At 35.7% G+C, this 27640-nt stretch overlaps 2 protein-coding genes across 3 annotated transcripts; both read left to right on the forward strand.

Moving 5' to 3' along the window:
• Positions 1 to 1259: 1259 nt before the first annotated feature.
• On the forward strand, positions 1260 to 3604 carry LOC131036290 (uncharacterized). The gene is made up of 2 exons (XM_057968146.2): positions 1260 to 1308; positions 1841 to 3604. Exon 2 carries the CDS (start codon positions 2054 to 2056, stop codon positions 3602 to 3604), a length of 1551 nt encoding a protein of 516 aa, XP_057824129.2. The 5' UTR covers positions 1260 to 1308; positions 1841 to 2053.
• An 18282-nt stretch (positions 3605 to 21886) lies between these two features.
• On the forward strand, positions 21887 to 27419 carry LOC131036291 (uncharacterized). Of its 2 annotated transcripts, none has more exons than XM_059221584.1 (4): positions 21887 to 22101; positions 22281 to 22626; positions 25214 to 25472; positions 25537 to 27419. In XM_059221584.1, the coding sequence occupies exon 4, from the start codon at positions 25552 to 25554 to the stop codon at positions 27145 to 27147; it is 1596 nt and encodes a 531-aa protein (XP_059077567.1). In that variant the 5' UTR covers positions 21887 to 22101; positions 22281 to 22626; positions 25214 to 25472; positions 25537 to 25551; the 3' UTR covers positions 27148 to 27419. The 2 variants fall into 2 exon arrangements, with proteins under 2 accessions (XP_059077567.1, XP_059077566.1); XM_059221583.1 differs by having other exon boundaries at positions 25214 to 25420.
• The last annotated feature ends 221 nt before the right edge of the window (positions 27420 to 27640 follow it).

The following is a 27640-nucleotide window of genomic DNA, read 5'->3' on the forward strand; positions in this document are numbered from 1 at the left end:
TTGAAGGTATTGGTCATGATGGCGATGCTTCAATCTTTTTGGGCTGTTCAAGTGGCTCTTGGGAATGCATGTGAGCTGGGTTCGAAAAACGTTATTTGTGAATTGGATTCTTTTTAATCTTGGTTTCTCTTCTAAACAAATAGGATTGTTAATAGTCCTATTGGAGGATTGATTCTTAGTGGGATAGATACTCTTTTTAAATTTTTAGGCCACCTCCTTTGTTCGTATTCCTAAGAAATCATGTGATTGCTTTGTCAAGTGAGCTTGAGAGCAAAAATATTGTTCACATATTTCTCAATTAGGGTCATTGCCTTCTTGTATATCTTTTTCAAATTTTCTAGTTTATCCACAATGATCAAAATGCTAAGGAATACAAGATATCATTCCTTCAATAGTTATGGATTTTTTTTAATATATATTTTTTTCAAATTTTCTAATTGATCCACAATTATCAAATTACTAAGAAATACAAGATATCATTCCTTCAATAGTTATGAATATTTTTGTTACTCTCAAATCTATTAATTTTAAGATAGCGAAAAACTTTCACGAGTTTTACCTCTTTTTACTTCGATCATAATTATTACCATTTGAAATTCTAAGAATTATAAAATAAGATATATTTCCATTATTTTAATAAAATAAAATTATTTTTTAAATTGTAAGCTGTCTTTAAAAACAGAAACTGCAATAAAATTTGAAAGCCACTGACATAAATGAAAGGAACTCCAAAAAGTTCTCAACCTAATAAAAGACATCTCCAACTGCGTGACCCAAGCTTTTAAATCTGTAATGAGGGCGGTCGTCTGTAAATGCATATGCCCATGATCCATTCGCTCCGAAGTGCAACGAAAAGAACGTGCACATCTCCACAAATTTAAAAAAGACAGCTAGAAGCGTCAAATCCAACTCATTGGGGGCCAAGGAAACGGTTACTAAAGTCTTCATTTTTCTTGTTTTGATTGGAAATTTTGGACGCCATAGTAATTGCTGTCACAGAGCGATTTAATTATCTGAAAACGACACCTCTCCAAACCAATCGACCTTATACGGTAGATATAATGAAATGTGAATGCTATTTCTTAGTTTGATTTAGAAGTATATTTTAAGTTTGATCTGTTTGGTAATTCGTTTAAAATGATAGATTAATTCATTTAAGAATTAAATTTGATTTTGGATAAACAACCTAAAGCCCTATTTTTCCTATAATTATAAATACAGAGACTCACAGCTACTCAAAACCTATCACAGACCGTCTGGTGTTCTTCCATGAAATTCTGAGGCCTCAAATTGTGGCGAGTCTCATTGGTATATCTGGTTTACCTGTTTATTTCTCTGTATTGTTTGTATGTTTGCTGCGTTTGTTGCCAGTAAAGTTCAGAACTTTAGAAATCTTCTTTTGAAGGGGCTTTTGTTTAATTAATGTTATATTTTTCATTTATTCTATTTAACACGTTACTTGCCATAGTCTTTTTGACATCGCAAGATAACTGCATGAAAAAGTTTACTTAGGTTTGTTTACAACCTAATAATTTACAGAAAATAACTTTCAATATTGGCTATTAGGTTTTCATATGTCAGATTATCTCTGATTTGGGACCATTTTGAGCCATTGATAGAGATATTCTAATGTTGATCCCTTTCATTGCAACGCTTCGCATGTTGTTTATGCACAGGCCAAAACTTTAAAAATCAATTTAGTTGCTGTTTCAATGGCCTAGAATTTAATCTAAATATAATATTTTATTAGAAAGGTCTGGAAATTGATTTTTAGATATAAAATTGATTCTGCATAATCTAAGTTCTAATGGGATGGATCTCTAACTGATTTGTTCCACAGTCTAAAACTAAAGGCAGGAAAGGAAAGAAGAACAAAGAGCACTCAACTCAGTCTGCTGGTTTATCTGCAATGTCTAGTGGCAAGGAGAAAAGGATGAACTGATCGAGGCTGCCCGTGTCATGAGGCAAGTTTTTACTGGATAAGAGGAAAGGAAGAATATAAAATTTCCAGAAGAGCGAAGGCTTGTCTTTGTGGCTCAGTATTGTACAAACTATGTCAGATTTAAACGAAGTTATACAGAGGATGTTGCTGCCATTGCAACTTAGCCTTGGAATCTTTCAGATCATGAAGACGACGCCTCTTTGGGCGATCGTACATTGCACCCTTGCCTACTTGCTCCACTGCTTCCATTTCCCTTACACAGATTACAAACAGCTGGAGGGATTCAAAGGTCGAGTCTTCAAAAAAGTGATCTCTCATGCCACCGCAGCAGGAGATGTATCCAGAATGAAAAAGCAGAAGGGTCGTAAAAAATCTAAGAAAGAAGGGAAAGATGAGAATGTTAGGTCAGTCATAGTGGACTATATGGGCAAGAAGTTTGAACTGGAGCGGAAGGAAGGAAACAAGATGGTGATAAAGGATGGGTCTGTATATTACATCACAGATAAAATGTGGGAAGCTGTACTACACATTAAAGAGGTGGCTCCACAGACGGTGTTCGTGAAAGACCATAAAGAAATATGGGATGAAGTGGTGACGGGGGATATAATGGAGCTGGAACAAGTGCTGGATTCAGTGATATTGGACAACCGTGCGGTTGTTCGTCTCGACCACGACTACTTTCTGCCTGTCAACTTATTGAATTCGGAGGATAGAGTGCTAAAGACATTAAATTTGGTGGCTTTGTCCCTACGTTCTCAAAATCATATTTACTGGCTCATTCCTGCATTGTTAACCTTCACAGCAGCAGTTATGGGGTTTAGCACAACACTCAGACTGTATGTTGATCGCCTTATCAATAAACTCTTCTGCGGAGCAATGCAATTTGTGTGTGAGCGACTGCCTTTGCGATGGAGGAGGAGGGTGTATTTTCTAGGCAATTGGGTGGAGAATTTGAAGCCCAGTAATGACTTGGAATTAAAGGTTATGAAGCACAGTATGTGTCCACTCATTGCTGGAGGTGCAAAAGCTCACTTTCAATCCTCCCCTCTCCCCTGCAACATGCGTCCTCAAGTTCCAAAAAGGGAGGAGCCAGGAAAAAAGTATATGCTCGTTAGCCAACCCAGTGAATCCTTGGTTGACTGTTCAGTACAAGAGGTTGGCCCATTTTTTTTCAAGTGTGGCGAGTCAGTTTATATAGAATGGACCTTCAACAACCATTCCAATAAATGTTCATTAAAAGCCGGTGTCCTTGAACGGGGAGATGAGAAATCATTAAAACCACATGATATTTCTGTTTATATTGTCGGTGACAATGAGGTTTTAATAGAGGAGGATATTAAAATTCTCACATGTAATCGTTCCGCGACAGATAAGCTTGAGAAGGGAGTAGAATACAGTATTTCAGTGTTCGGTGATGTTTATTATGGAGCTAAGGGAATACCAGATGGTATTGATACTGTTTCCGTTGATGTAGATTGTAGCAGCAAGGAGGCCATAAAGCTATTCAAACTGGCTTTATACATGGCAGACCAAAAATCTGGTTCATTGAAATCTTATGAACCCAATGCTAAGACCGTGTATGTCCGCCGCAACGCCTATGTCAGAAGCGGCTATCCACCACTCTACAAATTGGACATGTTGGAGAATGTCTCTATCCGCTGATATTGTTCTCTTCCAAGCACTTTCAATTGCTTAATGTCTAAATGAAAGCAAAACGTATTAGATTGTTAGAGAAAATAAAGTTGAAATGACTGCATAGGGTGGAGAGAAGGGTCCACAGTCCAGTATAGAGTTTCAACAATAGGTGGATTTACCAACAATACATTTAATAAGCTTTAGTACATACTGTTGGAGTAGTAATTTCTCCAACATAAGGAAGAATAGAATTTCGAGGGTTTATATAGAAACTCTAAAAATATCATTTGTACGTTGTAGTCAATTGTAGTTTTACATGAGTATGCATGTGAATACTTCTATTTTTAGTTGTCTTTCATTTATTTCAAGACTTCTATTTATTGAGGCAATTGTAATGCTTTATTTGTCTTTGATCTTTCGACCAGTTGATCCTTGATAATGTGATCAACAGGTTTTATTGTGTATTCAATCTAAGTGAATAAAAAATCGTGTATTAATAATTTGTGTTATTGATGTTGAGCGATTTCTTAGTGTTTCTTTTATTTTCTTCAATTGGTATCAAAGCTCGGTAGATCATATTTGCTGGGTTAGATTGCTAAAAAGAAGTTGGTCATAAGTCTTATTGGATGTTTGAAATTAGTGGTTGAAAAAGGATTGATGGTTTTGTTTGCATGTTAGAGCAACAAAGAAAACCACATGATAAGGTGGAGGAAGCCGTTGTATTCACGAACACAACTTAAAGTTGGAAGATTGATGCTATAGTGATTGTAGAAGGAAATCTGAAAATGAAATCAATGTTATTTTGTCAAGCAAATGAGAGCGGTGTAAAGAATCCTCAAGGTAAGCCACCCAATTTAAAAGGGCGAAGTATTTGCAAAGCCATCGAAGGAGTTGCAAACAACAGATAAAGAAGATTGATGGAAAGGCGATCTACCCACTAAGAAGGGAGGTTGATGGCATTAGAGGATTGCATTTGTAAGAAATTTGTTTGAAGCCACGTATGAAAAAGGTGAACTCCTCAATTTGTGAGGAAGTCAAATCAAAGCCTTAAAAAGGCCATAGTATTTTTTTAAACAACATTGAAGCCCTCTATAACAGGAGAGAGAACATGAACTCTTTTGAAGAAGTATAGTAAAGAATTTGTGAAAAAGAGATCACCACATGATGTATCATGGTAGGAGATAATATGTTAAATTCGAAAGAGGAAATAATGGGTTTTGTGTTGAATCCATTAGTGGTTGAAATAAAAGGGGAGATTGTTAGAATAACAATTTCTGTCACATCAAGGAAGAAATACTGTCTTGCAGAGTTCATATAATAAACTCTAAAAATATAATTTGCATGATGTAGTTAGTTGGAGTGTTGCATGAATATGCATCTGAAACTTTCTTTTTTAGTTGTCCTTCAATGAATTCAATACCTCTATTTATTGAGGCAATTGTAATGCTTTATTTGTCTCTTATCTTTCAATTAGTTAATCCTTGATCATGTGATCAAGAGGCTTCTTGTGTATTCAATTTGAATGAACAAAGATTCTTGTGTGTTAACAATTTATGTTATTGATGTTGAGCAATTCCTACGTGTTTCTTTTATTTTCTTCCCATACACCACGAAAGTTCTTGTTGTGAAGATTATTTTTCTTTATTTTAAAGTTTTATTTATTTTTAAATAAAATTTAAAATATAGTTTTCTAATATACAAAACATAATATTTTAATTTTTTAAATGTATATTGTTTAATTTTAAATTATTAAATATTTTGTTTTTTATTTTTAGATTAAGAAAATATGAAGAAATTGTTAATTTAGTAATAAGATTTGAAACGTGGATGGTGATTCCTTGTTTGTCACTCTCCCTAGTAAAGTCTTGGTTCTATTCCTTCAAATAAAATGTTGTCCACTCTATGCCATAGTGTTCTAACCACCAACACAATCTCATCATAGGAACCAAGGCCAAACACCAACCCAAGGTTGGGGTGGGAGAAAGATATAGTGCAATTAGGTCTCATTAATTTTGTCAATGGATAAAGGAGTTATGAGGTTAAGGGAATCCTAGTTTTGGGGTTAAGTTTTATAACTAAGACCAAAGAAATCTTTAATAAGATATGTTAGTGTAAACAAGGTTATTATAAAACTAGTTAGGACTATGTTTGACCTTTTCACACTTAGTTTGTATTTACTTAGGCTAGTTGAGTTAGTTGTCTCACCTCATGTGGTGTAGACATGTGTCCTCCTTTGTGGAGATGCCTTGTGTATGCACACTTACCACTTTCTCATACACTTTTCAAGTGAGCTACAAGCGTTGCATGCTTCCAGAATTAGTCAATGGTTGTGACTAACCATCTCACCTCCTTATCCTTGCTTACTTATGCAAGGATTTGTTCTCATGATCAAGGAGAAATATTAATACACTAGATTGAATTCATTCATTTATGCTTGTTATTTGTTTCTTAGATTCTAGAAATAATTTTGTGGTTCAGTCACTCATTCCATCCGTCTGGGCACCTCCCTCCATGGCCACTGCGGGTTGACTAGGTAGGCTCGTCTGCTTGGCTACTGGGAAACGCTTATGTCGAGGGTGACAGTTGAAGGTGGCCTCTATGAGAGATACTGCGCTTGTTGTGTTCCTGTGCCTATACTAAGAGCATAGACCTCAACCTCCTCTACCCAAGGCTAAAGGCCTCTTTCACGAGAACGTGGCAGGGAGAGTCGTCGCTGGTCCTTGGTCCAACGATCAAGGCGGCATCAAGGGTTTCAACACTACCTCCCTTTGTGGTGAGTCCCTCGTGGTCTTCAATACAAAGGAGCCATTCACCAAGTGTCAAGCGTAAATGCATGGCTAAGTAGGCATAATAAGTCGAAAAGTAGTTAAATGAAATAAATACTCTAACACCCCCCCTTAAGCATAGCTGGGCATGAAGGAAATGGGTCCTAGCTACTAGCCTAGTGAGGTACCCATGTATAATGAAATCTCTCATAAATGGAGAAAGATAGAAAACCCAGTGGGAAAAAACTATCCTCCAAAAAAGAGATAAGAAGTGAAGACCATGAAGCCCCCCTTAAGGTAGAATCTGTTACAAAGAAGCCAATGTTTGCACCAAGAGTGTCAAAGTGTGACACAACTAGGTACTGGTATCGATGAAGAATGACCAATGAATCACTCACTGCAACAAAATGAAAATCAGACATAGAGACACTTGCTTTGAGCATCAGTTGAATACTCATCAATGGAAGATTGGTACAATCAAAGTCTCACTAGAGCCATGTACATATGTGTACAATTGAAGTCTCAATTGGAGGCATGCATCAAGACTCACAAGATATATCTAATCTATGTGTACAAAGAGGTGTAGCACTTTATATTAGTTTATTACAATATAGCTTTTGCAAGAGAATCCATATAGTGTGCAAGATGACTTCCCATTCTGGATGTGTAGGAAGTGATGTGGTTGTCTTTGAAGTTTGCACATGATCCAAAGACTGAATCTTGTCATAGTAGTTTCCAAACATGCAGTGTTGAAAACTAATATGCATAATTTTGTTGCAAAAAGTCATACATGCTCACTGTGAAGCATTTCTAGATTCATAAAATCAATAGGTAAAGAGATTGCAATGCTTTCCATATGATTACATTGTAAATCCCCATAATGGTCAAGAAGGATACCCCCCTTGATTTAATGACCCCCTTATTTTTGGCACTTTATAGAAGGAGTGCTTTGTCACTAACCCAAAAAATACACATAAATTGGCACTTATAATGTGAGCGTGCTAGTTGGATTCATGGCAAAAAATATGTACTTTTGGAAAAAATGGCACTAGATTGACTTCATTCATTTGTGCTTCTTGTTTATTTCTTAAAATCTAGAAATCATTTCATGGCTCGGTCCCTCCTACCATCCTCCTGGGCACCTCCCTCCATGGTTGTTATAGGGTTCACCTGGCAAGCTCGTCCGCCTAGTTGATGGGCATCGTCTGCGTCGAGGGTGATGACTAAAGGCGACCTCTGTGAGAGATATTGTGCCTGCACCTATAGTGAGAGCACATAGCTTGACCTCCTCTATCCAAGCCCAAAGGATGCTTTGGTGGGAACATGGTAGGGAGAGCTATGGGTGGTCCTTGGTCCAATGATTGAGGTGGCACTGAGGGTTTCAATACTGCCTCCCTTCGTGGTCTTCAATAAATGCATGACTAAGTAGGTTTAATAATCCTAAGTGTAATTAAATAAAAATAACTACACTAACATGATAGAATCTAGAGAAAAATTTTAAAATTACTTTTAATAAATGACAAGACCATTACACTGGTGTCCAAACATGTTGTGATGCTATATATCCAAAATAAAACATTGGTGTCCAAACATTTTGTGATGCTATATATCCAAAACAAAACATTGGTGTCCAAACATGTTGTTGCCCCTCCAAGATGCACATCTTGAACCAAGAGACTATGTTGTAATAGAAGGAGAGAATTAAATCTTTTCAAACAATGCTCTTGTTGGTGATAAGGTTGAACCTATAATGGATAAAAAAGTAATTGATATCTATTCAACAAAGAATGAGGATCTTCCAAAACCTGTATCAGTTTTTGGAGTGACACCTACTTCTTGGGTGGATAAACTCATCAACATGAATACTTTCTCTATCAACAACTCTGATTCATCTCCGGTCAAATGTTTTGGAGACGACATTGAGATCTCTCTTCTTGACACTCTCATGGACGAGGCTACTATGGATTCATCTACAATTCTTATAAGTAAGCTCTTTACTTTCTAACCTAATGTGGATCATGTCCATCAATGGGCTTTTGATGCTTAGAGATTAAAGGGTAGTGTGCTAGTTAGTGCTATGGTTGATGGTTTGTTCCTCTTTAGATTTTATCCTAAAGAAGATATGATAATAGTCCTCTTGGATGACCCCTAGTTTTTGTATAATGGACACTGTAATGGTCTCTCACTTTGTAAATGGAAGTCTGGTTTTGACCCCAAATGGACTTGGGTAGGGTAACCCCTACTTGGGTTCACCTATTGATGCTCCCTTTGGAAAAATGAACTCCTAATGCTTGGAAAAATATTGCAAATTCATTTGGGATGCTTATTAATATTGACAAAGTAACTCTTTCAAAATCTCATCTCATTTTTGCTAGACTTTGTGTCACTGTGGAAGATAATAAGCACCTTCCTCATATTTTTTCTCTTAACTCAAATATTGGGAAAGAATTCCAACCTATTGTTTATGAGAATGTAAGGTTCTTTTGCCAAAATTTCTTTAGATTTGGTCACCTCATTGATAAATGTCACATTCCTCCCACCTAGAACCCCCTAAAAAGGTTAAAGAAATCTTTAGATCCCCCCAAGCCAATTGGTGCTAGGGGAAATTTTTATTTACTCTAGGTTTCCTCCATTAACACATTTGTCCCAAGTTCTAAGGCATACACCAACTAAGGAGATTTTTTCCTTGTCTAGGAATGCAGTTCCCTAGTTCAAGGAGATGAACTATAGTCTTGAAGAGGGATGTGTGTGTGTGTGTGTGTGTGTGTGTGTGTGTGTGTGTGTGTGTGTGTGTGTGTGTGTGTGTGTGTGTGTGTGTGTGTGTGTGTGTGTGTGTGTTATGATTTAAGCAATATTGGCTCTCACACATAGTTGGGAAAAAGAAATGCAACTAAACAAATATTATGATTTAGCTCTCACACATAGTTGGGAAAAAGAAATGCAACTAAACAAATATTATGATTTAAGCAATATTGGCTCTCACACATAGCTGGGAAAAAGAAATGCAACTAAACAAATAGATAGTGTGCCTTTTAAGAATGTTTATCCTTCATGTATAGACTTGAAGACTATATAGATGCACTCCTATAGTTCCAGTGAGGGAAGCAACACTGTTGAATTTTTTCTTGACATTAGTAGCTCCACTAAATCCCTCTCTCCCTTCGATATAGATGATAATTAGACCATGGTTAACAATAGAAATAGGAGGAAAACTTGTAATAAGAAAGTTGACACATGATTAGGACTAAAGAAAGGAAGACCTTTTGACATGGAGGCTAGGCAAAGAGAAGTAGCAAATGATATAGCATTCAAAAAATAGGGTATCGTTGAGAATGTGTCAATGATAAAGAAGACAATAAAATGAAGATCTTATCTTTGGGTATTAGAGGGCTAAATATCCCTCATAAACAACATACTTTGAGATGTGCCATTTTGACAATAAAATTTGCATTCTTTTGTTGTAGGAATCGAAGATGTTACGTTCTATTTTTGCCAAAAAATTTAAGAACAAAAGATCTACCCTTACAAATGAAGTTGTATTGACTTGAATTTTGGCTCATAATACTTTGATGGAAAGATTTTTTTTACAAAACATGACAAAAAATTTACAAATCATATATGTTTGAATTTTAATAATCATACAAAACAATATATTTAAATTAAAAAATGTTAAAAAATAAAATTTAGGGATGTGATTCTATTCTATCTATTTAAAAAAAAAAAAATTATGTATGTGTGTATCATTCAAGTGAGATGATTTAGACTAGCCCCATATTTGTTGAGATCCTCCATTGGCACCAAAAATTAAAATTTATTGCATCATAAAATTAATTTTTAAATTTCGTAATTTAATAAATATATATATATATATTAATATTAATGATTAGAATATAAAAATACATTTAAAAATTTAAAATGTTAGAAATTAAATTTAAAATTTAACCATGAAAATATTAACAAAACTTTGAGAAAGGGCACTCTCATTTGTTAAAGGAATTAATATACGATAACCTTTCCCTAGATGGCATTTGGGGAAACCCGATAATAAAGACCTTTATTTAGACTACATTAGATGCTTAATTTTTTATGTTATGCTTAATCTTGATTCTTTAAACTCGTGTCTACTGTGAACTTAATCCTTCATAAGAGTATATCATATTAATAGTGTTTCCTGTCACAATTATAAAAGTCTAGCACATCCAAAATGTTGTATTTTCTCATAAAATGTGAAGGATTGTAAAAAAAGTAGTGTTCAACTATTGGTTCAATTGTGTTAGATATAAGTTGTATTTTTTTGTATTGATTATAAAGTGATCAAAAAAAGATTACAATGAAGAAATCCATAGTATCAAAAAGGGGACAAGGCCCCAACGGAAATACAGCTCATAAGAACAAAACGAAAGGAGTATCTAGAGTTAATAACAGTAAGCAAAAAAAGGTGCCCAATAAACCACTAATGGAGGTGTCCATCAGTGATATCGACCCAGGTGGTCCAGCCCTGTTCACCTTCCATCCATGCAACTTTTTTCTTATTTGGAATTTCCGGAAGCATGGCTAAGATGTCTTTCTTGGAGTTTCTATTTCTCTTGATTTCTTTGCTCACTTTATCCAAAGTCTTCTCAAACACTTGAAGGTTATCCAGGTTTCTCCTCCATTCATGTCCATTCTTGAGTTCGAAAGCAAAAAAGGTGGCATGTCCGTCCTGAAGAAATCTACGAAGTTTCTTATGATCCATCATCATAGTGGTGTGCACCTGCAAGGAAATTTTTTAAGATGTGAGTTTAAGAAAAAACTCAGTAAGAACCCGGGGAGTGTCCTGGAATTTCTCTTCATTTCTGCATTTCCAGATCTGCCATAATATGTTAGAAGATAAAATATTCCAAAAAGTATTAGAATCAGCTTTGAGACCTTTAATATAACCAGTAGCAATTTCAATAATGGAAACATGAGTAGGGTAGTATATGCCAAAGAGATTCCAAATATTTCTAGCAAAAGAACAATCAAAGAAGATATGTCTGCTGGTTTTCGGAAGATTACAAATTTTGCAAAGATTATTATCATGGTTATTTCTCTGAATAGGAAGTCTGTCAAGAATAAAGAGCCATTTAAAGCATTTAATTTTGGGTTCCACCCAACCTTTCCAAAGAATAACGAAAAACTTCTTCCAAGAAGAAACATCCAGCGAGGAGTACCAGATTTTGTTAATATGGCCACGGATGGAATCATCATATGCAAGAATTTTGTAAATGTTATTAGCTTTAATCTTGGATAGGATGGTCCCATCCGACCATTTGCATTGTAAGTACCTTTGAGAATCAACATGGCAGGTAGGAGGGAGATTTTGCGTTGCTTTAAGAATCATGTTATAAGTTTTTTTCTGAGAGTTTGGGAGACTAAAAGTATTTTTCAGATCCTCCCAGCTAATTAAATTATCATGTTCAAAAATGTCAATAAAGCTAATGATACCTTTGCTGGCCCAATGTTTGGCAGAACAGCCCTGTAGAAGAGCAAGGGGTTTCCCTGAAAGTTTAAGATTCCACCAGATGGACCTTTCACCATAAATTTGAGTATCATCATGAAAGCCCTTGTTAACAATAAATGGTCTAACAATATTCCAGGCTTTCCAAATAGATTTAAAAACTTTCGACCCTTGAACTGAAATGGGGAAGTTACCAATGACTAAATCATTAAAGGGCATGTTATTCCAGAATTTAGCCTTAGTAGGAAAGCCTCTCTCAATATTATTCCTAACAAGAATCTTCCATGGGGCATCTCCATTCATGGAGTGAAAGATCCATTTGGCGGCCAGGGATATACCCTGGATCCTAAGGTCTTTCAGTCCCAGCCCTCCAGTAAGTTTATCAGTACAACACCATTTCCACTGGACAGAGTGCATTTTTTTTTTTCCTTGACCATCAGACCATAAAAAATCTCTAACAGCCTTCTGAATCTCAAAAATTTGGTAATTACTAAACATCCACGTAGAGGAGTAATAAATGTTGTAAGAGGATAAGATTTTTTGGCAGACCTGAAGTCTACCGGCAAAGGAAATAGCACGGTTATGCCACATATTCAATTTTTTAGTGATTTTACCTTTGACCCAAAGCCACATGTCTTTCAGTGAGGGATTTATGGCAAAGGGGATGCCAAGATATTTCACAATCTTTTGGGGACCTCCCCATTGGAATTCATAATTTTTAAACCATTCAGGGGGGTGTTCATTCCATCCCAGACAGATGGACTTAGAATGCGAAATCTTAGCTCCAGAAATTTTACAGAATATCTTTAACTTGGATTGCAGATTTTCAAAGTTATCAGCAGTATTTTTAAAGAAAATAGCCATGTCATCAGCAAATTGGCTATTGATGAGCTCCTCATTGTTGGGGAGAGATATGCCTTGGACAGTAGGGGAAAGTGTATTATCTCTAAGAAGATAAAATAGAGCATCAGAAGCAATGGCGAAGAGAGCAGGGGCCAAAGGGCAGCCTTGTTGTATGGACCTTCCCAAGGGAAAGGTATCAGACAGGGAGCCATTAATGTCAATTTGGGCGCAAGCATCCTGGAGAAGCATACTGACAGCCTTGCAGAAGAAGGGAGGAAAACCAAAAGCTTCAAGCATCATGTGAATGAAGCTCCATTCAATCCTGTCGTATGCTTTTTCGAAGTCAAGGAGTAACATGCCTGAGTTCTGACTGGACTAAGAAGCCCAGTTCATGGCTTCCCAGCTAGTAAGGACATTTTCTAAGATATACCTACCTTTAATAAAACCAATTTGGGTAGAGCATATGAATTTAGGAAGAATTCCAGCAAGTCTAGTGGCCAGAATCTTGGCAAAGATCTTATAGGAAACATTAAGGAGCGTAATCGGTCTCCAATTTTTGATGAGAGCTTTATCTCCATCCTTGGGGATAAGCTTAATAATGCCTTTGTTGATAGATGGACCAAGAGATCCCTGGGCCAAAGCTTCATTGTAGATTTCGAGGAGGTCTTTGGCAATCCAGTGTTGATTAGCTTTGTAGAATTCAATGGGGAGGCCATCAGGGCCAGGAGTTTTATCATTTTTGAGGGAATTAATGGCATTGTTGATATCCCCTAAAGTGATATCCTCTACAAGACAAAGTGCATCTTCAGAGGAGACCACCTTAGGGATAAGAATTCTGCATTGATCTCTGAGGTAGGCGGCTTCCCTCGTATCTTCAGAAGAGAAGAGCTTATGGTAGAATTGAGCAAAAGTGTACTTGATCATACCAATGTCCGAAATTTCATGGTTCTCATGGATGATCTTTTCAATAGTTTCATTATAATGTTTGTGTTTGATAAGGTTGAAAAAGAACTTGGAACCACGGTCACCATATTGGAGCCAGTGTGTCCGAGATCTAACCTTAGCACCTCTGGTTTTAGTCACAAGGTGTCTTCTGAGGGCGTCTTTAGCTTTCATAACCTGAGAAGTACAGTTAAGGTCAGTGATATTAGTTTGGTTATTCACTTCTGCCTTAGTTAGTTCAGCCGAGAGAGCTTTCTCAGTGAATCGGAAGTCCTTTGCTTTCTTTTGACCAATGGTCTTGAGCAGATTTTGCCAGGCAGGGATGTTCCTATTCCAAATGTCCCTCTTTAAATCCTTCGGAAAATTGGTCTTATTAATGATGTTAATAATGTGGATGGCAGCAAGAAGGTTAGTATCTTTAAGAAGGCTAACATTAAGGAGAAATTTGGAATTAGCAGTGTTGGGTCTAATCGGGGCCCTGTTGAAGGTAAAAGATGCAATGATGGGGTGATGATCCGACAGAGTGGAGGGAGTAACAAGAACGGAGTTACCAAGATCATTAGGGAGGAAGGAGAAAAGATTTCTTTTGGCATAAAAGCGGTCGAGACGGGAGTAAATTCTATCATTCCCCTGTTGATGATTGCACCAAGTATACCAAGGCCCGGGATTATTGTTTTTATTGCCAGCAAGAGGGTCATAAAGTTGCAGAGAGTTTTTCATCTTAAACCAATGTGATTTTTCCATATCTTTCCAAGCAAAAGGGAGGCCCCCACCTTTGTCGTCCTGGTGTTCAACCATGTTGAAATCTCCAGCAATGACCCAAGGAATGCAGGGAAGGGAAGTCATCCATTCCCAAAGGGAACTTCTTTCTTTAGGATCATTCGAAGCATAAATAGAGAAAATGCCAAATTCATAGTTATTGTAGTTGAGAGTGACCCAGACCACTCTGTTACACGGGGAGATCCCACGGTTATTTATAAATCTTTCCAATTTAGGATTAATAAGTAAAGCAACACCCCCTTTGCCTTTCTGGTGGTAGGTGTAAATTTTTATCGCATCTTTCCAAAGAAAGTTTAAATTGGATTCAAGAATGAAACCAGTAGCCTTAACTTCTTGTAACATAAGGAAATCTAGTTTATGACAAGATTGAAGGAAGTTCTTAATGACATCTTTCCTATCGGGGGACTCTAATCCCCGCACATTCCAGGAGACACAGTTCATGAGGAAACATTTTGGTGAGGGATGCGCAGTTCAGATGAGACCATATTCGGGTTCATCACAATAGCAGAGATTCCTTCATCAGTTTTATTAGCACTTTTGTTTTTGGAACCTGGGGGTCTCCCTCTTCGTTTAGACAACGGGAGCCCTATTTTAAATTCATCTTCACAATCAGAGGTACTGTCGAATTCCATAGTTTTAGTCAAGGTAGGGCATCTTTCCCTAGATGTGATTGGCAGGGCAGGAATTACCGCAATACTATAATCATCGCTGATTTCATTAAGGGTACTACACTGGGTGTTGGAAGCGGGCTGTTCTAAGATAGTGAGATCTGCAGATGGGGAAGGTTGAGAGAGCGGAGAAGCAATTTCAATGGGGGCAAATCTGTTAGCCGTAGCAGGGGTGGGATGGCTTTGGCTGGATGCGGGATTTTTATTAGATTTCCTCCTTCGCTTGTTGGAGATTTTAGTCACATTTTGAAAACCATCCGTGGGTAAGGCTTCAAGACATTCAGTAGGAGTGGAATGCAATATATTAGGGGTGGGATTGTTAGGGATGGGGGTAGCAAGAGATGTGTTAGTTGAATTGAAGTTAACCGTCTGATTAACTGTTTCAACCACCATTGAGGGTTCTGGTTTTTTAGGCAGAGTTTTCTTTTGAATGATAGGGCAATCCTTCCGTTGGTGTCCTTCTTGTCGACACAGAAAGCAAGCATTGAGTCCACCAAGGACCACAATAGGACAGCAGAATTCAGAGTTCTCGATGTTAATGTTGAGATTAGGCGGGATTTCCAGACCAGGTTTTAGAGCTAAGAGGACACGGGCGTCCATATGTGGAACGAAACGAACAGTGTCATCCATGCGAATGACCTTTCCCAGGGGTTGCAAAAGTTGAGGGATGAACCGCCACAGAAACGGGGGCATGTGTTTTACCAAAATCCAGCGAGGGGCCGATAGGGCTAGGACTTCTTCGTAATCTGCCTCTGGGGACCAAGCTATAGCCTTAAAGGATGTCGAGCCAACAGCCCAATACTGTTTTTTTAAAACCTCTGCTTGAGCCTCATGGTTAACAAAAAAAATGACAAACAAACCTTTTTGAATCTGCCAACAGAACGATATATGCAAACCTAGTTTAAGATTCCAGTAATTATGAAACCAATCATTAAGAAATTTTCGAGGAGGGACCTTATCTATTTCAATAGCTGAAAAGAAAATAGCCGTGCTTTTTAACCTAGATTTTTCCTCAAGTATTTCAGCAAGCATCTCAGAATTAGGTGAAATAGAGAAAACCTCGGAGCTTCCAGGGTTCTTACCGGCTTGATGGGTTCCATCATTAACGGTAAACCTAGCCTCTGAGTTAAGAGTAATCCCTGCGGTAGCTACGGCCTCTGAAAACGTTTTAGGGCGGTCGGGAGGAGGAGAGGAGTGCAGAGAGTTTTTAGGTAGTTTACTGTTAATATCTTCCCTCGGCAGAGCCGAGAGAGGAGAAGTGGGTACGGGATCTGCAGTGGAGTTAATGAAATTAATGCCATTAGAGGGAGAGGAGGATGGAACGAACACACCTGGCGCCGGAGTAATGTGAATGTAAGAGGAGCCATCATGTCTACTATTAATATCCGCCATGTTGGATTTGGAGATCTCGCCGCTAGTTTGGCAGTTACTGCCAAAAGTGCCTCCAGTGTCGAAGACCGAGTTGGGGATGGTTGCAAACGGGGGTTTGTCAGCGCCTATCATCGCAGACCCACATACTTGTATTTTTAATTATCAACATATAAGTTGTATTTTAAATAATAATGTGTTGATTTTATCAAATCAATTATCAAATATTCTTTTGTGTTCAGATATTGGTCCATTTGTCTAGGATATAGAAGTCAGAGATAATAAACATTTATGGTTAGCAATAGACATTTGGTCGATTTAGGTTGCATATAAGCTATGTATAAAATAAAAATATGATATTCTACTACCAACAAATGGTATTTTTTTTGTTCAGCAACTAGACATTTTTAAATTAAGTTTTGATTGAATCTTTAAAAAGATATTTGTAGGAAACTTTGCACTAGACATGCTATTTTGATGAGTTGTAAATCACACTTCCAAATCTTAATTATAGATAAATAAATGTCAATTTTATATTTCTTAAAAAGTGAAGGTCCTACTATATACATCTTAAAGTTCCTTTTTTAAGAAACTATAGGTGTTCCACATAAAACCAAACCTATATACATCTTAAAGTTCCATTTTGAAAGAACAATGGGTGTTCCATTTTAATTTAATACAAATTAAAGACTTTTTTAAAACCAAATTTTTCAAGTTTCCACACGATGTTGGTGTATTCCCTATTAAAATCTGTCTGTAAATGCATAAAGTAGTCAAACAAAGTTGAATAGGATGGCTATGCAAATGGGAAATGAAATTGTTAAAGGCCGGGAAATTATTGCTTCTACTACTGACGTAATCTATGACGTAATCTATGACGTTGTAGCGTTGATTTTGTCACAGAACTCTCGTGTGCTGCATTCAATTCACTCTCGTTATTTCCAATGCCACTAAAATCTGTCCAGAACTGAAAATTATGGGTACGTACACTATGCTGGATGAATAAATGCTAATGGGGATGGTGGAGTGTTAAAACGACACGAAGTAATTGAATAATCCGAGTGCAACGAAAAGAATGTGGAAATACACAACTTTAACCATTCAAATTCAATGAGAACAGAGACTGCGGAAATAAATGTCTAAAAGATTTAATCACACTAGTTATGGATGCGGTAACAGTATTTCGCACAGTTTTTAAAATCTGTAAAATACAATAGATTTGGTGGAATTTTCAGTAATTAAATCTTCATGATCTACATCCTTCTTGTTATAAAACCACAAAAAATCAGATGAAAAAACATGATTTGTAGATCTGGAAGTTTTTTTTAACAGTGTGTGGCAAATCTCTGGCTCACCCGATGCCATTTTTTGTTTGTTTGATTGAGAATAGAGATGACCAGTAAGATTTTTTCAAAATAGGTCAAAGAGTGTGAACCAATGAAAATACACACAATCCAATTTAAAAACAGCTACAACAATACAATTCATGAATTGTAAAAATTTACTAACATTAATTATCTAAATTATCAAAAACAGAACAAATAAAATATTAAAATGATTGATATATTAAAATGGTCAATTTTATATTGTATTTTATTTTATTTAAAATTTTTGGAGGCATATGAACTGTTACATAGATAAAAAAAAATTTATATTGAACAAAGCTGAAATAAAAAAATGATTACAAAAAACATAAATAACAATCCCAAAAGGACTGCAGAAGAGAATAAAAAACTACAAAGGCATTACGAACTGTGACAGAACTGGCAAGGATAACAAAATACAATACAAAGCATAAATAGTAGCAACAATCCAGCTATTATGTGATGAAACAAATTCAGTCAACACAGTGTATTAAATGTGAATGTTAATTGAAAACAAAATTTCTACCTGGCATGCTAATAGGGAAGAGCACCAATAGATAACACAGTTCCAATAACCATCACCTTATTGTCATGTTGATCCGAATTATGGATTTGGATGACAACCCCTAAGTGAGAACCAATTGTGTTGTGGATGAACAAGATAATACCGAATTGAAGGAAGCCAAAAAGTATTGTATTCAATTCGAAAATCCAACATATAGTAGGTATTCAGATGACAACCCCTAAGTGAGAACCCCCGGTGTTGTGGATGAACAAGATAATACAGAATTGAAGCAAGGCAAAAAGTATTGTATTCAATTCGACAATCCAACATATAGTAGTCCAAGGGATTCCAAGGGTCACCAACAACTCCTTGAGAATCGAAAAACCAACAATCATATCAAATTTTTTTACATAATAAAATCTAAAACTATGTAATTTTTCAAAAAAACTATATAAAATTTGTCCTAACTTTAACTAAGCATAACTTTTGCAACATGCCTAGCCATGCTCTTACGCCACTTCCAAGGGCTAAAAAATGTCTTGAAGGCCTTCAAAAATGTCATTTTCTAACATATAGAAAAACTAAGAAAATATATAAAAAAATCAAACTATAACGACTACTGGTGCTCTTCCCCTAATGTAAATTGTGAATGTTATTTTGAACGGCATATTAAATGCTATACTGATCAGTGATGATAAGTACATGTGAACGTCATTTTTCCTGTTAGTGTGAAACGTTTATGCTTACTGAAAGTTACAGAGACCCATGGCGACTCCAAAATTATGACAGACCTTCTAGTTTTCCTTCCGCAAAATTATTAACCTTCAAATAGTGGCATAGGTAATCTCTGGGTCACCTCTGGATATTTGGTGTGTTTGTTATATCTTCTTTGTTAAGAGAAACTTACATATCCATTTCCCAACATGTTCAGCATTTCATATATCTTCTTTTGAAAGGATTTTTATGTAATTAATGGTCTGCTTTTTCATTCATTTCCTATCAACACATTGTCTTCCTCAATCATTTTGCTATAATAAAAATTACAATTTATAAAAAGATAAGTGCACAGAAAGATTTACTTGCTTTGGTTACAACTACATAATTTACAGAAGATAACATTTTTAGGTTTTTCATATATATTAAAATATTTCTGATTTGGGAGCATAACCCTTTTAACTGTTAAATGTTCACATTTATATAGTGTTGTCTATATATGAAGAAAATTTCCAATGAGATTGCTCTTTTAAATTTCAATGCCCTAACATATGATGTAACTGTTTCATTATATCAGACCTCTTACAGAAGTCAGTCAACATACTTCTGTTTTCTTTTTATTGACCCAATCTAAATAATATTTGAGAAGCAGATACTTATTATAAAACATTATTCAGAGTTTCTTTCTCTCTTTACTAAATATACAATTATTCAGATTATCCTTCCCCTGTATATTGATCTGAATGGACTGCACTGCCCACAAGATTGAATATACCATTTATTATGAATCCTTTGAAGTTCTCCCCTTTCTGAAAGGGCCAGGATTCCTGTGTATATTTGTTTCAATTTTTGGCACTTCATTTCTAGAGTCACTCTTTAAAATTTGAATTAATAATTTATTAAATTGAGATGAAAAATAGACCAATAGATTAGATTTGATTCTAATTTGATTTTTACAACAATATATTGAACACATAAATTTGAGTAAAAGTTTTAAAAAATTTTAATCTCATACCAATAGATACAAATTATTTAAAAGTTGAAATTTTATCATATATAATTGAAGAATCAATCCTCTGTGCTTTCCGTGCCACTAACTGGCTTCTGGTTAAGCTTAGCACTTGGTTGTAAACCTCAGGTGACCGACCGCTGAATAGCAGCACGACCAAGGCATCAGCAAGCCAACGTTTGATCGAACTCTGCTATGAAAGATACAGAAGGGATATTTTCTGTTTTTTATTCTTCCTAGAAAATAATTGCTGATAAAGAGCTGACACAAGCATGTTGTGTGGCTAGCAATGAGTACAAAAAGCACTACACAACAGTCTTCACAAGCAAGGGATTCTCTGTCTTCGTCCAGTACGCTATCATTCTATGGCAGTGTCTTTTGGCTGCTCTCTAAAATGTCTTATGATCAGATTTGATCGCACCTCTAAAAAATTCCAAAAAAGTTGCTTAAAAGCTGCAGATTCATTCAAGATAGTGATGTCGAGGACTTAAGTTTGTAAGAGGTTTTGTGGTACTTTTTGATGGATTTTTTGAAACAATCTTAATCTTTCTTGGTAATACTAGGTATAGTATTAACATCAAATTGTTGTAGCAATAAGCTGGTTATTATCTCCTCCTCATGAGTATTGGCATTTCCTTTGTTGGTGAGCGATTTTCAATTCTTACAAGGGGATGACAAGCATGGCCATGCCATTGAATTTATGGTTAGAACTATGCAAGGGATTACCTTTTTGTTGGTTTGAGCTTATTTTTGAGAGTGAAGTGTGGGAGTATGGAGAGTGGGATTTTACTCTTCAATGCAAATTTATGCATAGAAGGTAGTTTTGATTCACCTATTTTGGTCTACAAAGATGTCTTCTTGTCAACTTTTTTAGTGAAGTGATTGCTTTGCAACCTAAGTATTAACATGGTGATGTTTGAGTTCAATGAGGAAGAAAGGTCAAGTAAATATATTCACAAGGCCTTAACCTACATGTTCGACATTATCAAGTTTGGAGATCTTTTTAGGAAAACTATTGGATAGACTTAGAAATATCTATGTAAAAAAATATAATGAGTTCGTGTTTAAGATCTTAAAATCATGAATTTATAGATCATAGCAAACCAAATCTCATTCAATCTTGGAGTCTTCTAGATTTTACTTAGAAGCTTCTTCAATCAATATTTACATTAAGTTCATGTCTAAGACCTTTAAGTCTCATAGCTTTCACTTATTAAAATAGTTTTATCAAGGCTTTGTATCCAATAATGTCTTGCATGTTCTTTGGTAGACTCAAGCTTCCATATATATCTTGATTCCCTGAATTCTATCATCCTTGAAACTAGTCTACAAGATCACAATGTTAACTAATCTACCAGATATAACCTATATTCCAATAACCATTCATTGAAACATGCTAATTAAAAACCTAAAAAAAAATGGCTGCCTATGCCTACTAAATATAAGTCCCTCTCATCACACCCACTCCATAACAAATATGACTGGTCGTTATTAAAACAGCTTCATGTAGATGATCATAATGAAAACATCATTTGGTAGAACCTTTACCTACTAAGGGAAGAGCACCACCAATAGATAACATAGTTCCAATAACAATCCCAAAAAGAACCCAGATATAACCTATATTCCAATAACCATTCATTGAAACATGCTAATTAAAAACCTAAAAAAAATATAAGGACCTCTCATCACACCCACTCCATAACAAATATGACTGTTCGTTATTAAAACAACTTCATATAGATGACCATAATGAAAACTTCATTTGATAGAACCTTTACATACTATACACATCGAATGTCAAATGAATGTGAATGGTAGGTATTTTTCCTCTACTAAATGATTAAAGGTGAACACAATAGATATTTTATTGTTTCCTTTGAAAATTTTGGACAGCACAGCAACTGCTAAACAAAAATGAATTTAGTTTCCCGATATAACCCCACTGGTTAGTTAATGTGAATGGAGAGGAAACCCTCACGCTTACAGAGAGTTACACAAACCCACGGCACCTGAAAATATCATCACAGGCACTGCAGCTTCCCTTCTACAAAATTTCGGGCCTCAAATAATTCAGTCTCTCAAAGGTAAGCTCTGGATCATCTTTGTGTCGTTTGTATGGTCTTTGTTAAAAGAAATACGCATTATCCATTTCAAACATTTTCAGCATTTTGTAAATTTTGTTTTGAAAGGGGTTTTTTGTGATTATGCCCTGTTTTTTCATTAACTTTCTATTAACACTTACCCGTCCTAAATCTTCTTGCAGCAATAGAAATTACAGTTTACAGAGAATAACTGCACAAAGAAATTTACCTGCTTTGGTTGCAACCTGTGTCTTGTCGCTGGTTCAAATACGACGAATTTGAAGAAAACCCAAAATCGTCGTTTTAGTTTGCCCTAAAATTCGTACGGAAAAGGGGCTTAGGGTTTGATCAATGTTTCTTCTAGAAGTCTCTGTTGTGCGAGAGTTTACAGTAAGCAGGTGTTTACTGGTGGTGGCCGCCATTGTTGCAGAGTCCAGAGGCTAAAAAGAGTGACTTGAGTGCGCCGTTTGAAGTAGAGACTAGTGACAACTGCAAGCAGTAAGACTTTCCTGGATTTGTTGAGCAGAGGTAGGTACCATCCGCACTGGTATTTTAGGTTTGGTTTGTTTCTGGATTTCTGGATTTCATTATAATTATGTACTGTGGTTTTCATTTATATTTAGCAGCTTATTCTGGATTTTCATCATAATTATGGACACTGAAATTTTCATGCTTTTAATTTATTTATATTTTATGGCTGCGATGTCTGTATCTATTTTTATTTTTCACTGTGGTTTTTTAATTTATTATATATATATTCACTAAAATAAATTATGTTACCCACAGTTTTAAAAAATAATAATATTAGGCACGGTTTTTAATATAAATAATATGAGTCATGGTTTTCAATAAAAATAGCAGTAGGCATGTTAGGGGAAGAGCACCCGCAGTCGTCATAGCTAACTTCGTGCATCTATAGTTATGCGCACAAAGGTCAAAAATTACATTTCAAAGTGTCACCTGATACCTAACTAAAGATATTCCAGTAACCATCAACTCAAAATTGCTAGTACTTGTTAACAAATGTCCCAATAGTGGTGCACAAATGTTCCAATAGTGGTGCACAAATGATCGGCTATTGGTACAAAACAAATTTATTAATGGTGTTTTCACTATGACGGCTATTGGGGGGTCAACATGACAATAAGGTGACGGTTATTGAGACTATGTTATCTATTGCTGCTCTTCCCCTAACTGTTTTCTACTTTTTCAAAGTATCAAATCCATTATGTAATGACAAAGTTGTAGGGCCTACTGGGGAGGTAGGTTAAGTTCAAAATTTGATGGTCAGCTTCCCCTTTTAACCAATTTTTTTCAAAAGTTATTTAAGTAATTTTTTTGGAAAAAAATAATTATATTATTTTTGAATTGGAAAAAAGCATATGTGGAATCAGAAACAATACTAATTGTCATTAAAATCTGTAAAAGACAAATTCAAAGAGGTTTATTTACAAATTCATTATTTTGAAAGAAAAAATCAGAATATAAAAGTAAACACAAAAATATAATCAAAAACATATTATCAATCTGAATCATTTTGAAGAATTTGTGATTAAAGTTTCATTGTACTCAGCGATTCATCATCAAGATTTATTCTTTCTCTTCTTGATGATGGATTAAACATTGATAAAAAATAATACACAATGATAAATTCTGAATTTGCTAAGAATATGCGCTTGTATAAAACCAGCCTTCAAGAAGACTTTTAAACTTTTCCACTATTTAAAAAAGAGAAACAAGTTTGCTCTACCACAAATACACAACTTGAACTTCCATTTGATTATTAGTACGAATCCCATTAGTAAAGAGAAGAAGTGAACTGGTCTAGCACTATCCCACTGAATTTCACCAATCCCCTCAGCACATGGATTATAGAACCATCGATATTATTTTTTTAAAAATTATGAATTAAAAGACCATTTACCAGTTTTATTTATGATTATTTAAATTTTGTTTTAAATATTATATTTTTTATTATAAATAAAGTAAATACGATATAAATTTTTTTCCAAAAATTATATAAATTTTTAAGTCTGTCCGAAATATCCTCTTTATATGATTCAGGGTTGCTAAAATTATATAATTTTTTTTTCCAAAAATTATATAGATTTTTAAGTCTGTCCGAAATATCCTCTTTATATGATTCAGGTTTGCTAAAATTTCTCTGTATTTGACGGGAAAATTGCCTTCATAGGGCCATCAAATTTAGACCAAAAGGCGGACCCCAGTGCCAATACGGCCACTGCAGTTGCTATTCAACTGTCACATCAATATTACGATCATCTGCCATTGACAGCGACATCCTCTGTAACAGCTGTCTACAACGTTAACAGAATAAATAATTAAACGGCAAAAAGACAAATATGATTAGACGTGCCACTCATCCAGTTTTAATTTAAAAAGGGGGCCTGCCCATTCCGATGCCTTGCATCAGCAATTGCTACCCAAGACTAGGACCATCTCAGCCCATTATTACATCTATGTTATATTAAAATCTATTTATCTTCCGGAATTTTCGACTTTTATTTTATTAATAAGAGAAATTTAATGGTTTACTATATATAGCTTCCAAGCTAATAATTACTTGAGTTTCTTAAAAACTGATTGGATCAAACTATATTTCTTCAGAGAGAAAGACAAGAAAACAAAATAGATAAGAAATGTTTTAGATCAAATTATATAATTTATTATCAGATAAGACAAAAAAAAGTAAAATAGATAAATATTTTTTGACTTTATTAAAATCAAATTATTATTATTATAATAGATTGTTAATATAAAAATATTACACAGTTTAAATCAAAATCAGAATGCTATCATTAATTTAATAATAATGAATTTATATTTAAAAATCAATCACGAGGTTCATACCAATCTTGTCATTATGAATGTAATAACTTACCAAACCCATCTCGAGACAAGGGGTAAAATATTTAACAAGGCACTTTTATGAATAGAATTGGAAAATTATTTACACGACCAGGTCCCTCTTTGTATAGGTTGTCGTCTACTAGTAGGTTTTTTATTTTTATTTGTTTAATTTCGTTATACGGGTTGTCGTCTAGTAGGAGGTTTTTTTTAATATACATTGTCGTTTGCTATCATCACTGGACAGATAGGGATCTGGGAAAACGTATCAAAAGGCGGAAGGGGGAAGAAGAGTATAGAGCACTGAAGTCCGTCTGGCATATTTTTAGTGGAAAGGAGAAAAGAAATAACCGACCTAATCTGATTGCGTCTTGTGACGAGTTTTTTATGGGATAAGACGAAAGGAAAAAGACAGAAATTTTCAGAAGAGAAGAGACTTTAGTCATTAGTTTGTGTAAGAATTTTTTAAATTTTGAGAAGAGAAGAGACTTTAGTCATTAGTTTGTGTAAGAATTTTTTTCATCAGAATTTTTTGATCACACCTCTTGATCACACCTCTTGATCTATCAGCTAAAGAGAGAAAAAATGACAACAGTGAAGAAAGCTGTACAGACGGTGTTGCTGCCATTGCAACTTAGCCTTGGAATTTTCCTGATCATGAAGACGACACCTCTTTGGGCGGTCATTCATTGTACCCTTGCCTACTTGCTCGACTGCCTCTATTTCCCTTACACAGATTACAAACAGCTCCATGGATTTAAAGGTCGAGTCTTCAAAAAAGTGGTCTCTCATGCCACTACTGCAGGAGATGTGTCCAAAGCAAAAAAGCAGAAGGTTCCTAACAAACCTAAAAATCTTGGGGAGTTGATCGCAAATTCTGAGATGGGTAGGTCAGTCTCAGTGGTCTACCTGGGTCAGAGTTTTGAACTACAGCGAATGGAAGGAGACAAGATGCAAGTGAAGATTGGATTTGAGCGAAAGGATGGAGAGAAGATTTCAATGAAGGTCGGGCCTGCATATTACATCACAGATAAAATGTGGGAAACTGTGCAGTACATTGGAAATTTGCCTCCAGAGACCGTGTTTGTGAAAAACCATAAAGAGATATGGGAAGAAGTGATCGCGGGCGATATTATGGAGTTTGAAGAAGTGCTTGATTCAGTAATATTGGATAACCGTGCGGTTGTTCGTCTGGACCATGATTACTTTCTGCCTATCAACTTATTATTGGCGGAAGATAAGTTGCAGAGGACTTTAAATTTTGTGGGTTTGTTCCTAAACACTCAAAAGCAAATCCATTGGCTCATTCCTGCATGTCTAAGCTTTACAGCGGTAGTAATGGGGTTCAGCACAACACTGAGGCTGTCTATCATTGACTGCATCAGTAAAATCTTTTGTAGAGGAGTACAGTTTCTGTGTGACCTGCTCCCATTGGCAATGAGGAGGTCGGCATATTCTTGGGGAAGCTGGGTGGACCGCTTGAAGCCCAGTAATGACTTCCGATCAAAGATTGTTAAGGGCGATGTAGTCGTGCTCCTTGCTGGAGGTGCAAAATTTGACTCTAAATCTCAGATTCAGCGTATAATATTCGCTGACTGCTTGCCATTGGTTGATGAGATTTGCTCTGTAGGTGGCCCATTTTTGTTCAGATCTGACCCAAACTGTGACTCAAACCATGATTCAAACTGTGACTCATTTTATATTGAGTGGATCTTTGACAATACTAAATGTTCGTTAAAAGCGGGCCGTGTCGCATCGAACGAGACAAGGTCGTCGTTAACAGAGGTTGAAACTTTTATTGAATGTGGTGATGGACATTGTAGCACGAAGAAAGCTATAAAATTCCTCAAATCTGGTTGTTGCATGGCAAACAAATCATCAATGGCAGATGGTAGTCACACTGCATCAGTGGATATCGATTGTTGCAAGGCAAAGGAATCGTTAATGGCAGATGATATTCATACTGCATCACTGGATATAGATTGTAGCTCTGAGGAGGCCATAAAACTATTTATATTTGTTTCTTACATGGCAGAGCTACAGTCAGGCTCATTGAAATCTTATGACAGCAATTCTAAGACTGTGTATGTCCGCCGTTTCATAGAGTCGATCAACGCATATGTCAGAAGCGGCTATCCACCACTCCAAAAATTAGAGTTGAAGGGTGTAGTTGTCCGCTGATATTACTCTACTCCGTCAGGAGATGCCCAAATTTCTGTTGTAATATAGCTAAATGAATGTGTATTAGATTGTTAGAGATAAGAAATGTTATGTAACAGGTGTCCCACCACTTTGGAGGATGTAGTTGTTCTACTAATATAACTTTAGTAGAGGATATCTTATTCAAATTCTCCTGTTAGCAATTATAGTACTCTAATTGCTAATGAAAATAGTGTTTTTCTGCATTGAACAGTTTTAAAATACAAAAGAATAAACAGATTTCAGTTATAGTTTATATGGTTCAGTTAGGATTTGAATCTAATTAGATCTTATCTTTTCTATGAAGTGTTCTATCAACTGAATAACTGACCCTTTTTTGGTCAGTCCATTGTCTGTTGTCCGTTTGGATCTGTTAGAACTCAAACCTAGGACCTTCTAGTTGCTGCTGTGTCCATTGTCTACTGAGATACGACTTTTCAATAAATAAAAAAATTTGTAAAAATAAGAAAAACCC

This window comes from Cryptomeria japonica, chromosome 1, assembly GCF_030272615.1.
Source record: "Cryptomeria japonica chromosome 1, Sugi_1.0, whole genome shotgun sequence".
NCBI lineage: Eukaryota > Viridiplantae > Streptophyta > Pinopsida > Cupressales > Cupressaceae > Cryptomeria > Cryptomeria japonica.

Bases quoted from the DNA above. Each gene is read 5' to 3' on its own strand.
- LOC131036290 (XM_057968146.2), top strand. From the start codon at position 2,054: ATGTCAGATTTAAACGAAGTTATACAGAGGATGTTGCTGCCATTGCAA.
- LOC131036291 (XM_059221584.1), top strand. From the start codon at position 25,552: ATGACAACAGTGAAGAAAGCTGTACAGACGGTGTTGCTGCCATTGCAA.